Source organism: Phyllobates terribilis, unplaced genomic scaffold (genome assembly GCF_046119375.1).
Source record: "Phyllobates terribilis strain yellow unplaced genomic scaffold, ASM4611937v1 Scaffold_3__8_contigs__length_932513732, whole genome shotgun sequence".
In the NCBI taxonomy this organism is placed as follows: domain Eukaryota; kingdom Metazoa; phylum Chordata; class Amphibia; order Anura; family Dendrobatidae; genus Phyllobates; species Phyllobates terribilis.
This window is the reverse complement of record NW_027362763.1, coordinates 207485432-207499700: the sequence shown is the minus strand read 5'-3', so window position 1 is coordinate 207499700 and position 14269 is coordinate 207485432. Positions and strand designations below refer to the sequence as shown.

Below are 14269 nucleotides of genomic sequence, written 5' to 3'. Positions count from 1 at the left end.
CAAATTCTGCTGTGTGAAAGTGACCTCAGACTCATAAACTGCATTTAATTATCTTTTTTTAATTCTGATGAAAATGCTGCTAAGCCAATTGTGACTACTCATATATTAAACCTACTTTATAATACAAGTTGCGCAAAAAATCAGATGCTGTCAAACTTTAACAAATCTCAGCAATTCGATGGTCTTCAAATGAATCAGACGTGCCAGTTTGATCTGTATCTTTGCTGTTCTGGTATAAGAGCAGAACAGGTTGGACTTGTCGTTACAAGAAAGACAGTTGTTACCTCACTGACGAATGCATGGTGTGTGTCAGGAAGCCTTCAAGGATTTGGCAATGAATGTGTTACTGCTGCAGAATAATGTGCAAGGTGAGTAAGGTGTGTGCAGGCACTAAGACCGCCTTGTACACCTGTTTCCCACGGTGTGTACTCTATGATGTATCTATGCTGATCAAAGGGCAAGGAAAGGTCTGGATCATTTCTGTTGCCTCCTATCTAGCTTCACTTACATATACCATGGCCCTAGCACTGCTGAAAACTCTACAGGACCCTCAGCTGGTGGCCCAATTCCAAAGGTCCTGTGGTTTGACTCTAAAGGCAAAGGGTGAGGCTAATGGAGCAGCTTCAGGGCATAGCTCTCGAAAGACTCTTCATCGGAGCAGAGAGAAGACTACAGAGGTCAATGGCGTTCCCCAAGAAAATGGCCACAAGCCCTACATCAATGGATCATATACAAATGGAACACATAGACAGGTAAGAAGAGGATCTCCAATGCTAAATTATTATTATTGCACCATTTGTTCCATGGCACTTTACATGTGAAATTGAGCACAGGTACTTCTTTCAAATTGTGCCGACTCCTCTAGGTAGTTTTTTTGTAGCCGGCTTCTAACATGGGTCGCTGTGTCATTTTCCGAGTGTTGGAATGTCACCAGAGTGACTGAAGCGGGTTCCCTGCAGCCGCCAGACGCTTATTTTATATTGACACATTTTGCTACTTTGTAGCAGACTTTTGAGTCCTCGTGCTATGGGTGGGGCACAATGACAAACTTGGCTTAGTACTCTGTATCCTAAACAAAAGGCATAACGAGGTGTGCTCGCTGTCAATGTCTTCACCAAGCTGTAATTAGGATTATATGGCAGAATAATAAACGGTTTCTCAGTCAGATTTCCCACTGTAAATATCACTTTTTATGTCAAGTAAACGCAGATGTCCGTAAAATACTCCCAACTAGTGCACCAAATTGCAGCTCCTGGCCCCTGGTATTAAAGCCATAGCCCCTAAGGCCGGACAACCCCTTTGAGCATGTGCCCATGATCCGGAGCCGCAGCGGATTATGCAGCGTTAAACCCACAGCATTCAGATGTTATGTTACAGCATAGTGGATGGGATTTCTAGAAATCCCATGTCCACTATGCGTATCTGGGCACCTGCGGATCACCCACAGAAACTGACATGCGGCGCGTCTTTCCAGACCGCAGCATGTCAATTTCTCTTGTGGGTCCTCATGCGGACTTTCCCCATAGACCTAACCTCTATGAGCAAAGTCCGCAGGTGAAAAAAATAAATGGCGCCGCTCATTTGTGGCTATTCCGCAGCATCGGGGCCGCAGGCTGGTACGCATTGTGGGCACATAACCTTAGACTTCAAGTCTGTAGTCATCTACAGGACTGCAGACTTGTGAATCCAGAGGGTTCTCCGGAGCGGTGGGCTCGTAAACGCAATTATGCAATTTGCCAACTAGACATGCACAGCATCACTCAATGCAAGTGTATTGGGTGAATCCAAACACGTCTAGTCGGAATGTGGCCGGAAATATGAAAATCGCATACTAGCGGTGACATTGGTGCTGGCACCGGAGAATCTTGACACTGCGCAGTATGCATGATGTGAGGATTCACAACCCTACAGTCACATAGTTACTGCAGACTTGCACCCTAAGACCGGACAACACTTTTAAGGGGGCAAGAGGAAAGAAATGGGTCACGTTCTCATGATTGTGTGTTATCAGCTTGTGACATCATCAGTCACCGTAAGTGCTTCCACATTGTAAAGGCCACATACAAAATATAGAAATTGGGCATCCATTGGTATGGTGAGATAACTGTCCAAAGGAGACATGCACAACAGATCCTGATGAATCCGCTACAAACTATGCAATAATAAATGAGGGGTCGCTCACTGTAGAGTGGGTGCTCAGAGGTAAAGTGCAAATTATTGTATAAAGAGAAACCTCGGCACACCTATATTTGTATGAAGAAAATTCCAAAGAGTTCTGGAGTTGCAGCAAAATCAAATTTTATTCACACCAAGCATAATCCCTTTCATGTGGCAATATATTCATCATGCATCTTAAAGCTTTTGTAGATCAAACAACATAATAGACCAACGTTTTGACCTGTGTAGGTCTTTGTCAAGGTTTACTTGGCTCAAATAGACATTTGCTGGTTGGACCAGAGGGATACTAGTATAGTAGAGAACGGAGCCTCCAAAGGGGATGTGCTGGTGCTCAGGGCAGTGCTACAAACTAGGCACCGTCCAATGCTCTAGATAAAAACAGTTTCAAATCTGTTCAAAATGGCTTCAAGAAAAGAAAAACTCCCCTACGGGCAGGTTCACACAAGCATATAAAAAAATCGTTCAAGGTTTCATCCAGAAAAGTGGGACAATTTTTTTTTTTTTTTTTTCTCACTTGTAATAAGAAAAAAAACAAACCAAAAAACGGATGACAACAGCAGCTATTAATCATTTACGGGACCATTTTCAATTTCCTGTGTTACAGAATTGAAATGTATCTGTACTAATTGGGTGCTGTACTGTGTCTCGGCATAGGATCGATCCATTTTTTCTTATTCTTTTTTTTTTTTTTTTTTTTTTGTGCACCCATAGACTTGAATAGGTGAGTGTCATCTTATTAACTGAAGAATCTAGTGCCTGCTGCAACTTTTTTCACACAGATTCTGTCAGTGAAAAAAATCGCTGATCTGCACGGCCCCACTGAATAACATTATGGTGCAGTTTGCTTTTTTTTCCTGAATTTCTTGAAGCAGTATCTGCTTCAAAGACTCGTCGTTTTTGAAATGCCTCAGAAAAGTCAGTTTGAACATTACCTTGCCCTATGTTCCTGTAGTATTGTAGTTAAAGGAGTATTCTGATCTCTAAAATCCTATCCCAATATATAGTAGGTATAATATTATTATTATTATTATTATTATTATTATAATATTAGCAAATACCTCCATTTAGAAATGTAGTCTAGTTCTTCTGGTTCGCTTTGTCACTTACCCCATGTGCAGGGCATTGCAGTAGCTTAAGTATCTATGTTACGACCACTCATATAGTGACAGCTGTTAATGGTCGTAACCATGGATACCTAAGCTACTGCAATGCCCCGCACATGAGGAAAGAGACATAGCGAATCATAAAAACTATACTACATTTCCAATTGGAGGTGTTTGCTATTATTATTAGACCTGCTACATATTGGGAAGGGATCTGGGAGATGGGATTCCCCTTTTAAGCCTGCCAACCGGTGTCTAAAGGACACACAAACAGGTCCCTATTTCCAGATTTGCAACAATCCATTCCAGTTTGAATTACAATTAGACCATAATTGTTGTTTCTCTGGTTAGGTATTGTTGTGTTATTCTATTATTGTCCTTATTGCCTAACTCTTTATTATTATACCTGGACCCACACACCAGAACTGTGTGCAGTTGGTTCTGCCCCATCCAGCAAGTCCTGGAGTTGCAAGAAAATGAAGGGGACATGCACACAATGTCTATTAAACATGTGCGAACCTGACAAATTTTTAGGGAGGAAGAGTCTTCAGGACACACCAGCGTCTTTTGTCCTGAAGCATCTTTTTAGGATTCTTCTATAATTTTTTGCAACGTCTTTTGCATCTGGATTTTCTTTTTAGCTAGTATTGAAAAAAATAGTGAAGAATGGTCAGGTCCCTTTTTTTTATCCATTTGGCTTCTTTTGTAAACAGAAGTGGTTAAAAGACACTAAAAAATCCTGAACATATCAACAGCGTCGTTTTTACATAAAAGTGCATATGTTCATTCTTTTTAGCACTTATTTAGCGCTTTTTCAGGTGGTTTACAGAGCTGATCCACCTGAAAAAGATGTCATGTGCACATACTTTAAGGCTGGATTCACATGGTGAGGATTTTTGTTGCAGAAAATTCAGAGCCTGAAAATAAGTTATTTTAATCTGAATAGTGTTGTTTTGCAGACAAGCACATGGGCAGCACGGTGGCTCAGTGGTTAGCCCTGTTGCTTTTTAGCCCTGGGTTCAAATCCCACTAAGGACAACATCTGCAAAGAGTTTGTGTGGGTTTCCTCCAATACTCTAAGGACATACTGATAGGGAATTTAGATTGTGAGCCCCAATGGGGACAGTGATGACAATATTTGTAAATCGCTGTGGAATTTGATGGCGCTATATCAGCATGTTATATAATGGATTTCTTCACGTTCCATTAAGATGGATGGGGCAGTTTGAAGAAACTTCTGCTACCTTTTATCTAGAGCATTTCTGCACTCTTGCTTGTCTGTCCCTGCCTGGAAGATATGAGATTGCACCAAATAAATTCAACTGTTCACATGGCCAAATGTCGGCTATAGATAATCACACATGCAACTCTGCCAATACAAGTTCATTACCCAGCATGAGCTACTGCTACATTTGGAGAATCTAATCACAATCTAAGCTATCTAAAATTTATATCCCAGGCAGTCACATCATGACTCCATCTGGGTCTCCATTTAAATATCAGAAAAAGGGGATCAAAAGCCCTGCAAATGGAGATGGAGCCACATACCTCAATGAGGCAAACATAATAAGGCGCCCTTCACACGTCTGCTTAAAAAATTGTGCACATGAGACGTCCACTTCTACTATCCATGTGGTTTTCTGTCGGCTGTCCCTGTGTACATGTGTACCATCCATGGGACCAGGGCCGGACTGGGCCAAAAAAGCAGCCCAGCCACACAAACCCCACTAGCCCACATACTATAAGGGTATGTGCACACGGTCGGTATTGGCAGTACTTTGAACGCAGTATACTTTATAGCTTCTCCGCAAGAGAAATTGACATGCTGGAAAGACGCACCACATATCCATGTCCGCGGATGATCCGCAGGAGCATGGAGGCGCATAGTGGACATGGGATTTCTACAAATTCCATCCTCTATGCTGTAACATCTGGCTGCGTGCAATCCGCAGCAATTACTGATCGTGTGCATGTACCCTATCACTCATTACCCCCGATCAGTGAATTTTGCTTTACTTTGTCGTGCTCCTCACTCTCCTAAAAGGAGTTATTTGAAGAGCCGCATGTGAATAGCGCCACAGTGCGTATGATCGGCCGCAGCTCCATTTACATGGTGCTCTACAGAGCTCCGATTCTTGGGATCATAGGGGTCCCAACAGTCAGATCTCCAGCGATTGGACAGTTATCCCCTATCCAGAGGAGAGGGGATTACTTGGGATAATCAATTTAAACAGGTTTTTCAATATTTTTATTTGGTAAAAATAAATATTTGGTAATATTGAAAATACTAAACCAATATTGACGCCTCTCCGACAACAGGACTGGAGAAGTGGTGCTGTGCAGTGTATATATACAGGATTGGAGAAGTGGTACTGTGCAGTGTATATATACAGGACAGGAGAAGTGGTACTGTGCAGTGTGTGTAATATACATACATACATACATACACTACCATTCAAAAGTTTGGGGTCACCCAGACAATTTTGTGTTTTCCATGAAAACTCATACTTTTATTTATCAAATGAGCTGCAAAATGAATAGAAAATATAGTCCAGACATTGACAAGGTTAGAAATGATGATTTTTTTATTAGAAAGAATAATTTTCTCCTTCAAAGAATGCTCCCTTTGCAGCAATTCCAGCATTGCAGACCTTTGGCATTCTAGCTGTTAATTTGCTGAGGTAATCTTGAGACATTTCCCCCCATGCTTCCTGAAGCCCCTCACACAAGTTGGATTGGCTTGATGGGCACTTTTTGCGTACCATACGGTCAAGCTGCTCCCACAACAGCTCAATGGGGTTGAGATCTGGTGACTGCGCTGGCCACTCCATTAGAGATCGAATACCAGCTGCTTGCTTCTTCCCTAAATAGTTCATGCATAATTTGGAGGTGTGCTTTGGATCATTGTCCTGTTGTAGGATGAAATTGGCTCCAATCAAGCGCTGTCCACAGGGTATGGCATGGCGTTGCAAAATGGAGTGATAGCCTTCTGTGGCACCCCTGAGGCTTCGACCGCCACAGGGATGCTGCACTTCTTTAATGGAGTGTAGTGTTCCTCCTCTGAGGTAAGCCCAGTGTGATGGTTGTGACCTAACCTTTTGCATCCAACACCACACTTCTCCACCAGAGGGAGCTAGTATGCACTAGGTGCTGCTCCCCTGGTTACAGGGAGACTGGGGAACACAAAGTGGTAGGAACCAGTTAGTGGGTGAGGGTGGAGAACTTACAAGTTAGTTGCACTTTAGAATTGATATTTAATTAAAAAGCCATCTTGGTCCTTGGTTCTTCTGGTCCTTTGTCTAGCCCTGGCTAGTCTTCTGGCAGTCTGTCTGTCAAGTGGTCCTTTAGTCTCTCTTTTAGTGGTCATACTGTGCTGTCAAAATACTGTGTGTAATGTGACCTCCCTCCGGGAGCGCAGATCCTGTGTGGGCCTGCGCCGGTAAGGGACACAGCCCTTGTACCCTGGCCTTGGGACGAGAGGTAGGTTGCAGACAAGGAATGTCTCAACCCGGCCAAGGACCAGGATCAAGAAGGCCTGGGAGCTTTAGAGTGTAGGTCCCGGGGAGGATGCAGACAGAGCGGAGTACGCCACCTGTCCTCGCCTACCTGATCTATTCCGAGGGATTCCGGCTGCAAGAGGGGTACCGACCCCCGACACCCGTCCTTGCACTCCATGTCCTGGACGGGAAAGCCCGGTTAGGCCCTGAGGATCCCACCGGGCATCGAATGGAGAGGAATTGCCACCCGTGCCCTAGTCCTGAGAGGAGCTCAGAGGGAGACCTGGCCTATCTACACACGCACAGACGGGAAAGGGTGAAGTCTGTAGTGCAGGAACACTCTGGTGTAGGGTCGCTACCAAACACTGGACTTTCTCGGAGGTAGTAGGACCCCCGTTCCTGGTGGCCGCAGGACTCCGCGGGGAGCAGGGAGTCGCCTTCCCGCTGTCATCTCTGAGTGAGTAAAGCCTTTGAAGTTCACCCCTATGGCCTCCGGACTGCTCATTATGCGCCACACCATGCGACGCGGTGCCCGCACTACTACTTCCCCCCCCCCCCCTCCTCCTCTATCCTGTTTGCCTGCCCTGAGGCCTTGCTCCGCCTGTGGGGAGCAGTGAGAACTTTGACCGCCATGACACCAGGCCTCGGCGGACTGTAGCGGCGCTGGTGACCCTTCACCAGGCACCACAGGTGGCGTAGTCGTTAAAATAAGCCACTCAACCCGGACGAGCCCACAACATCTTCCTTTTCATGTGACGGCCCTGAGCACGGGTCGGGTCCGGGCCACGGCTACATCCCATCTCTTCGTCACAGGGCCCGACACCGAGTCCCCCAATACCGAGGGTAAACTCAAGACCAAAAAGGGCTCCTTCAAGAATTGAGGCGTCACACTTCCTTATTCAAAATCCCATTTACCTTGTACAAATCTCCCACTTTACCAGCACCAAAGCAACCCCAGACCATCACATTACCTCCACCATGCTTGACAGATGGCGTCAGGCACTCTTCCAGCATCTTTTCAGTTGTTCTGCGTCTCTCACAAATGTTCTTCTGTGTGATCTAAACACCTCAAACTTTGATTCGTCTGTCCATAAAACTTTTTTCCAATCTTCCTCTGTCCAATGTCTGTGTTCTTTTGCTCATATTAATCTTTTCCTTTTATTAGCCAGTCTCAGATATGGCTTTTTCGTTGCCACTTTGCCCTGAAGGCCAGCATCCCAGAGTCGCCTCTTCACTGTAGACGTTGACACTGGCATTTGCGTGTACTATTTAATGAAGCTGCCTGTTGAGGAGCTGTGAGGCGTCGATTTCTCAAACTAGAGAACTCAGTTGTGCAGCGGGGCCTCCCACTTCTGTTTGTGCTCTCCTCTGAAGGGAGTAGTACACACTGTTGTAGGAAATCTTCAGTTTCTTGGCAATTTCTCGTATGGAATAGCCTTCATTTCTAAGAACAAGAATAGACTGTCGAGTTTCACATGAAAGTTCTCTTTTTCTGGCCATTTTGAGAGTTTCATAGAATAAACTAATGTAATGCTCCAGATTTTTCACTAGCTCAAGGGAAGGTCAATTTTATAGCTTCTCAAATCAGCCAAACCGCTTTCAGCTGGGCTAACATACTTGTGCAAGGGTTTTCTAGGGTTTTCTAAACATCCATTAACCTTCTTACACAGTTAGCAAACACAATGTACCATTAAAACACTGGAGTGGTGGTTGTTGGAAATAGGCCTCTATACACCTATGTAGATATTGCAATAAAAACAAGACGTTTGCAGCTAGAATAGTAATTTACCACATTAACAATGTATAGAGTGTATTTCTGATTCATTTAATGTTAGCTTCATTGAAAAAAAAATGTGCTTTTCTTTCAAAAATAATGAAATTTCTAAATGACCCCAAACTTTTGAACGGTAGTGTACGTACGTATCTACACACATACTTAGATTTGCACGGTCTCAGCCAGGCACCTTGTCACTTCTGTAACCCTTGCCACCTTAACATAGCCCAGCTCTGCTTCATGAACACTGTCATTTTGTAACCAAATTAGTATTTTTGCAGTGAACACGGGAGGAATGGTACCTGTGTAAATGACTGTTCTGACAATGACAAACTCTTCAGAGCAAACTCTGCAGTTAGAGGCATTAGAAGCTATTAATTAGTGCACAATATACAAGACCAGCTTTTCAAAGTCACATCTGTGTCTGTATTGCCCATCCTAAACTCTTAAGGCCCCGTCACACTTAGCGACTCTGCAGCGATCCCGACAACGATACGACCTGTCAGGGATCGTTGCTGCGTCGCTATGTGGTCGCTGGTGAGCTGTCAAACAGGCAGGCTCACCAACGATCAGGGGAGCAGCGACATCGTGGAAAGAATCTTTCCACGATGTCCTGCTCCTGGTTACCAGCCTGCTGAAGCAGGAGCAGGCTGATAACCATGATAAACAGCAGGTTACTAGGGGCACACACGCACCTAGTAACCCACTGTTTATCATGGTTACCACTCTGCTATGGTGAGCGGTAACAGAGTGGTAACCATGATAAACAGCGGGTTACTAAGTGTGCGTGCGCCCCTAGTAACCCGCTGTTTATCATGGTTACCAGTCTGATCGCTGCTCCCGCTGGTCACACACAGCGATGTGTGCTGACCAGCAGGAGGGCAACGACCAAAAAAAGGTCCAGGACAGTCTGCAGCGATCAGCGACCTCACAGCAGGGGCCTGATCGCTGCAAAGTGTCACACATAGCGACATCGCTGGTGAGGTCGCTGTTGCGTCACCAAAACCTTGACTCAGCAGCGATCTCGCTATGTGAGACGGGGGCTTTAGAACTCTGAGTTGTCCAGTCATTTGTTTATTTACCTACCATAAAGATAAGTAGATAAGCAGATACCCTCAGACTCCACACAGAATGCATGACTCACTGATACACAATGGTACACTGACAACAGTAGCCAGGCAGCCCATTTTATGACCTAGTAGACCAGCCCACTGGGCATCTGCCCAATAAGGCAGATTTGCGGTACGGGCCTGCATGGGATATCCGTGTAACTCGTTCTGAGGTTTCCATAGTCTTTGCAAACATGCACTGCTGGGTCACACTGCATTGCGCGAGACTAGGCCATTCTGAAGAGCGGTGACATGACTGCTGTTCAGAAGTGCCAGGTCTCACGCAGCATGATCCGGCAGTGGCTATTTGCAAAGACTATGGAAACCTCAGAACGAGGCTCCACTCTTTGTATGGAGGATTCAATGGACTTCTCTGGATTTGTGTGGACTACGTCTGATTCGGTGGACTATGTCGGATCTGCGTGGGAACTTTTTTTTTTTAATAAAGTGGTGAACGAAGGAGCGTCTGTTTTTTATTTCTCTGCGTTTTGTGTGTATGTTCTTTTCAGGTTTCCATTCGCTGGACTACGTCGGATTCAGTGGACTACAACCGACGTGTGTGTGTGTGTTGTTTTTATTGTTTGTTTGTTTTTTAAAGTGATTAAAAGTGAACCAGGGAAAGGGTTGGGGAGTGTCTATTTAACCCCGGTTCAGCGCGGGCTCTGACGCTGAGCCCGCACTGAACTGGGCATGTCAGCTGATTTACACAGCTGACATGTGCCCGCAACAATCTCTGACAGCGGCATGTAACTCGCGCTTCCGGGAAGCGCGTCACTGATTCCGCCCATCGGTGACTCAGTCACGTGATCGCGGGTCACCGATGGGTAGGCATGACAACCCGGGGTCTGCAGCATACCCCTGTAGTTGTCATGTCTAGATTGCTATGAACGCCGCCCAGTGGTCGGTGCTCATAGCTAGTGAGCATTTCTGCTATATACAGGCAATCTGCTCATCGCCTGTATGTAGCAGAGGGGATCAGATAACTGCTGCTTCTAGTCTCCCATGGAGACTATTGAAGCATGCAGTAAGTGAAAAAAAAAAAAAAAAGTTTAAAAAAATATAAAAGTTTAAATCACCCCCCCCCCCTTTCACCCCATTCAAAATAAAGCAATAAAAAAAAAACCACATACACTTATTTGGTATCGCCGCTTTCAGAATTGCCCGATCTATTTAATATAAAAAAAAAATAATCAGATCGGTAAACGGCGTAATGAGAAAAAAATTCTAATTGCCAGAATTACGTTTTTTTGTTTGCCGCAACATTGCAATAAAATTCAATAACAGATGATCAAAACATCAGATCTGCCCCAAAATAGTATCAATAAAAACATCAGCTCAGCGCGCAAAAAATAAGCCCTCACCTGGCCCCAGATTCCGAGACGCTACGGGTCTTGGAAAATGGGGACCCCTTTTTTTTTAGCAAACTTTTGTTTTTTTCACCACTTAAATAAAAAAGAACCTATACATGTTTGGTGTCTACGAACTCGTAATGACCTGGAGAATAATAATGGCAGGTCAATTTTAGCATTCAGTGAACGTGGTAAAAAAAAAACTGTGGTATTGCACTTTTTTTGCAATTTCACTGCACTTGGATTTTTTTTTCCCGTTTTCCAGTACATGATATGGTAAAAGCAGCGATGTCGTTCAAAAGTACAACTCGTCCCGCAAAAAATAAGCCCTCAAATGGCCATATTGACCAAAAAATAAAAAAGTTCTGGCTCTGGGAACAAGGGGAGCAAAAAAACGAAAAAAAAAATGCTCCGGTCATTAAGGGGTTAAATAAAGTGTTTTTGTGTGTTGTTGTTTTTTGTTTACTTTTTATTACTGGATCAGTTAGTGCCGGGGGGGTGCGCTTACATTCGCCACCCTCTATATACAGCGGTGACTGAAACCGTACCGGCGGCAATCCTATGACTGGAAGCCGAACGCTGCCAGGAGGAATAGTTAATTTCTTCCCGGCAGCGGGGCTCTCAGAGCGGACGCTGCATAGTGTCAGAACGTTATTAACAAGCCGATTAACCCTATATCTGCAGGTTAATAGCATTATTTTACATGACAGGTTCCTTTTTAAGATTAGTCAGACCTTAGCTCTGTACCCAATCAAAAAGTTCCCCTCAATAAAAGATGGCCTTTGTTTATTACACTTAAAATTTTAAAAAAAAAAATCACAAAAGTTCCTGAAATGGCCAAATAATATTGGCCTGAGTGGTTTTCTTATCCACTAATATGCCATGCTTTCCCTAAATTATGCCTTACCTGACCGCTGAGGTTGGCACCCTAGATTGAAGCACACAAAATTAGCGCCCCTGCTCATCGTCGTCTAGTCCTAGAAAATCCTAGGGAGCCCTGTACTTAAAGTCACCCATAATGTGGATGAATTTTCAAAAAATACAGAACATCCATAAAGACAAAGTGACTATCAAGGTAATCTGTAATTAAATGTAGATGAAATACACAAATTACGTATAGATGCTATGAATATTTACTGCCACACCATAAACAGGGTTGTACGAGCCTCCTTTTTTAAAGTTCGTGCTAGCGCTACCCTTGCCACGGATGGCGCCTGTGCACATTCATCTCCCAGCGGTCTTCAGCAAAATGGCACCGGTGGCGGCGCATGCGCAGATTCAGACCTGGCTGTTTTGGATTTCTTCTCTACAGATATCTATTAAATCAGTATAACAGTGCAATTATGGCCATACCTTTACTTTAACATACTAAATTGCAATGACAGGTTCTCTTTTTAAGTTTTAACATTTAAAAGTATTAATGAAATCCATTAAAAGGAATGTGTCATTAGAGAATTCTATATGTCATCATTGAATAATTATTCATTATATTCAAGAATTAATATAAATATTAAAATACTGCAGTCTTACAGTTTTCAATTTGACCAGTAAGCCTAATAACAAGCTGACACTTCTTTTCTGAATGAGATCACTTCTCAGCGTGCTTTCGACGGATTCCGCTCAGGAACATTCCTAAAGTACTAAAAAGTTGATCAAAAAAATGAACATATTCATTTCAATGTCAAAATGTCTTCCTATGCATATGTCCTGTCTTTTTGAGCTTCTTTTCACTGGTTCAGGCTTTCAAAGCAGTAAAGTGGTTAAAATAAATGACCTGACCATTGTTCTTGTGGCTTCAGCTTGGAAGCCACTAAATATTTAAACATACAATTATTGGAAAAAAAGACACTTCAGGAAAATCCCCGCTGTTTTCTTGAAGTAACTTCTAAAAAACACCATGACATAGCACACAGTTTTTGAAGAACTTAATGACATTGGCTGTATGTTGGGAGTCATTGTCCTGCTGCAGAATAAATTTGGATCCATTTGCATCTGATGATATTGCATGATGGGTAAGTATCTCCTTGTATTTATCAGCATTAGGAGCACCAAGAAATAGGCAACGTTGAACGTTGAGGACCATATACTGTATGTAGTTGTCACCAAGGAAACTTAGTGCAGCAGATGAAAGACACATCCCTTCCAAATTGGAAGAAGTCCACCAGAGCCATAAGCTCAGAACTGGCAGCTACCAATAGGTCCCAGCTACACCCATCTACTGTTTGGAGAATTATGCCAGAAGTGCTTTTCATGGAAGAACTGTGGCCAAAAATAATTCCTTCAACATGGAAAAATAGCCAACTATGCATGAAAACCTAGGAATTGGGGTGCAAAAAATGGCAGCAGGTGCTCTGGACTGATGAGTCACATTGTGAAATATTTGGTTGTAATAGAAGGCAGTTTTTTTGTCAAAGGACTGGAGAGAGGTACAATAATGAGTGTCTGCAGGCAACAGTGAAACACGGTGAAGGTTCCTTGCAAGTGTGGGGCTGAATTTCAGCAAATGGAGTTGTGGATTTGGTCAGGAATAATTGTGTCCTCAATGCTGAGAATTACAGACAGATAATTATCAATTATGCAAGGCCAGGATAAGGTATTTTGGTACCTAAGGCAGATGAAGCCAATGGCACCCCCACCGCTCAAGCAAAGAAATGGGTCTTCAGAAACTAAGGTAACAGGACTTGTAACAAACTTTGCCACTTCCACTAGAACTGTTACATTTTTTCACCAAACAATACCCGCAAAACTAAAAACAAAAGTTGTGTACTTTAGGGTTGAGGCTTAAGGTTCAATTCCAAAGCTGGATATAGAAATCACTGAATGTTTGTGGACCACTTAAACAATACCAGGGACAAATGGCGATATTTATCCCTGACATTCTATAGTTTAAATGTCAATCCCAAGGATAGTAATGGAAACTAATATATCGTACCTATAATGGGGTCCATTTGGCTTCAATTAAGTCCAGCATTTGACGAATACTCTAATAGAAGCCAAGTAGACACCATGATAGATAAAGGGATGCGTCTGATGGTGTTTCAGTCCTTCATGTGATAAATGCACCTTGCAACAAAACTGATAGTGGTGATCTATTCAAGTAGGGAGGGGTTTTGTGTTCATGTACTACTGATGGCTCTGGTGATGTATTCATGTACTGTTGGTGGTTCTTATGACGTTTTCATCTCGAGAGCCATCACCAGTACATGAATTCGGCACCAAAATCATAATCAGTGCATAAATACAACTCAAGAACCATCAA

At 43.4% G+C, this 14269-nt stretch overlaps 1 protein-coding gene across 1 annotated transcript in view; it reads left to right on the top strand.

The window, feature by feature from the left end:
- The first annotated feature begins 375 nt into the window (after positions 1-375).
- SGPP2 (sphingosine-1-phosphate phosphatase 2) overlaps positions 376-14269 on the top strand; it is a 67503-nt gene continuing 53609 nt past the window's right edge. Inside the window, exon 1 of the mRNA XM_073674613.1 lies at positions 376-752. Within this exon, the coding sequence (XP_073530714.1) occupies positions 444-752 (309 nt within the window). The 5' untranslated portion in view covers positions 376-443. The remainder of the gene's footprint in view (positions 753-14269) is intronic.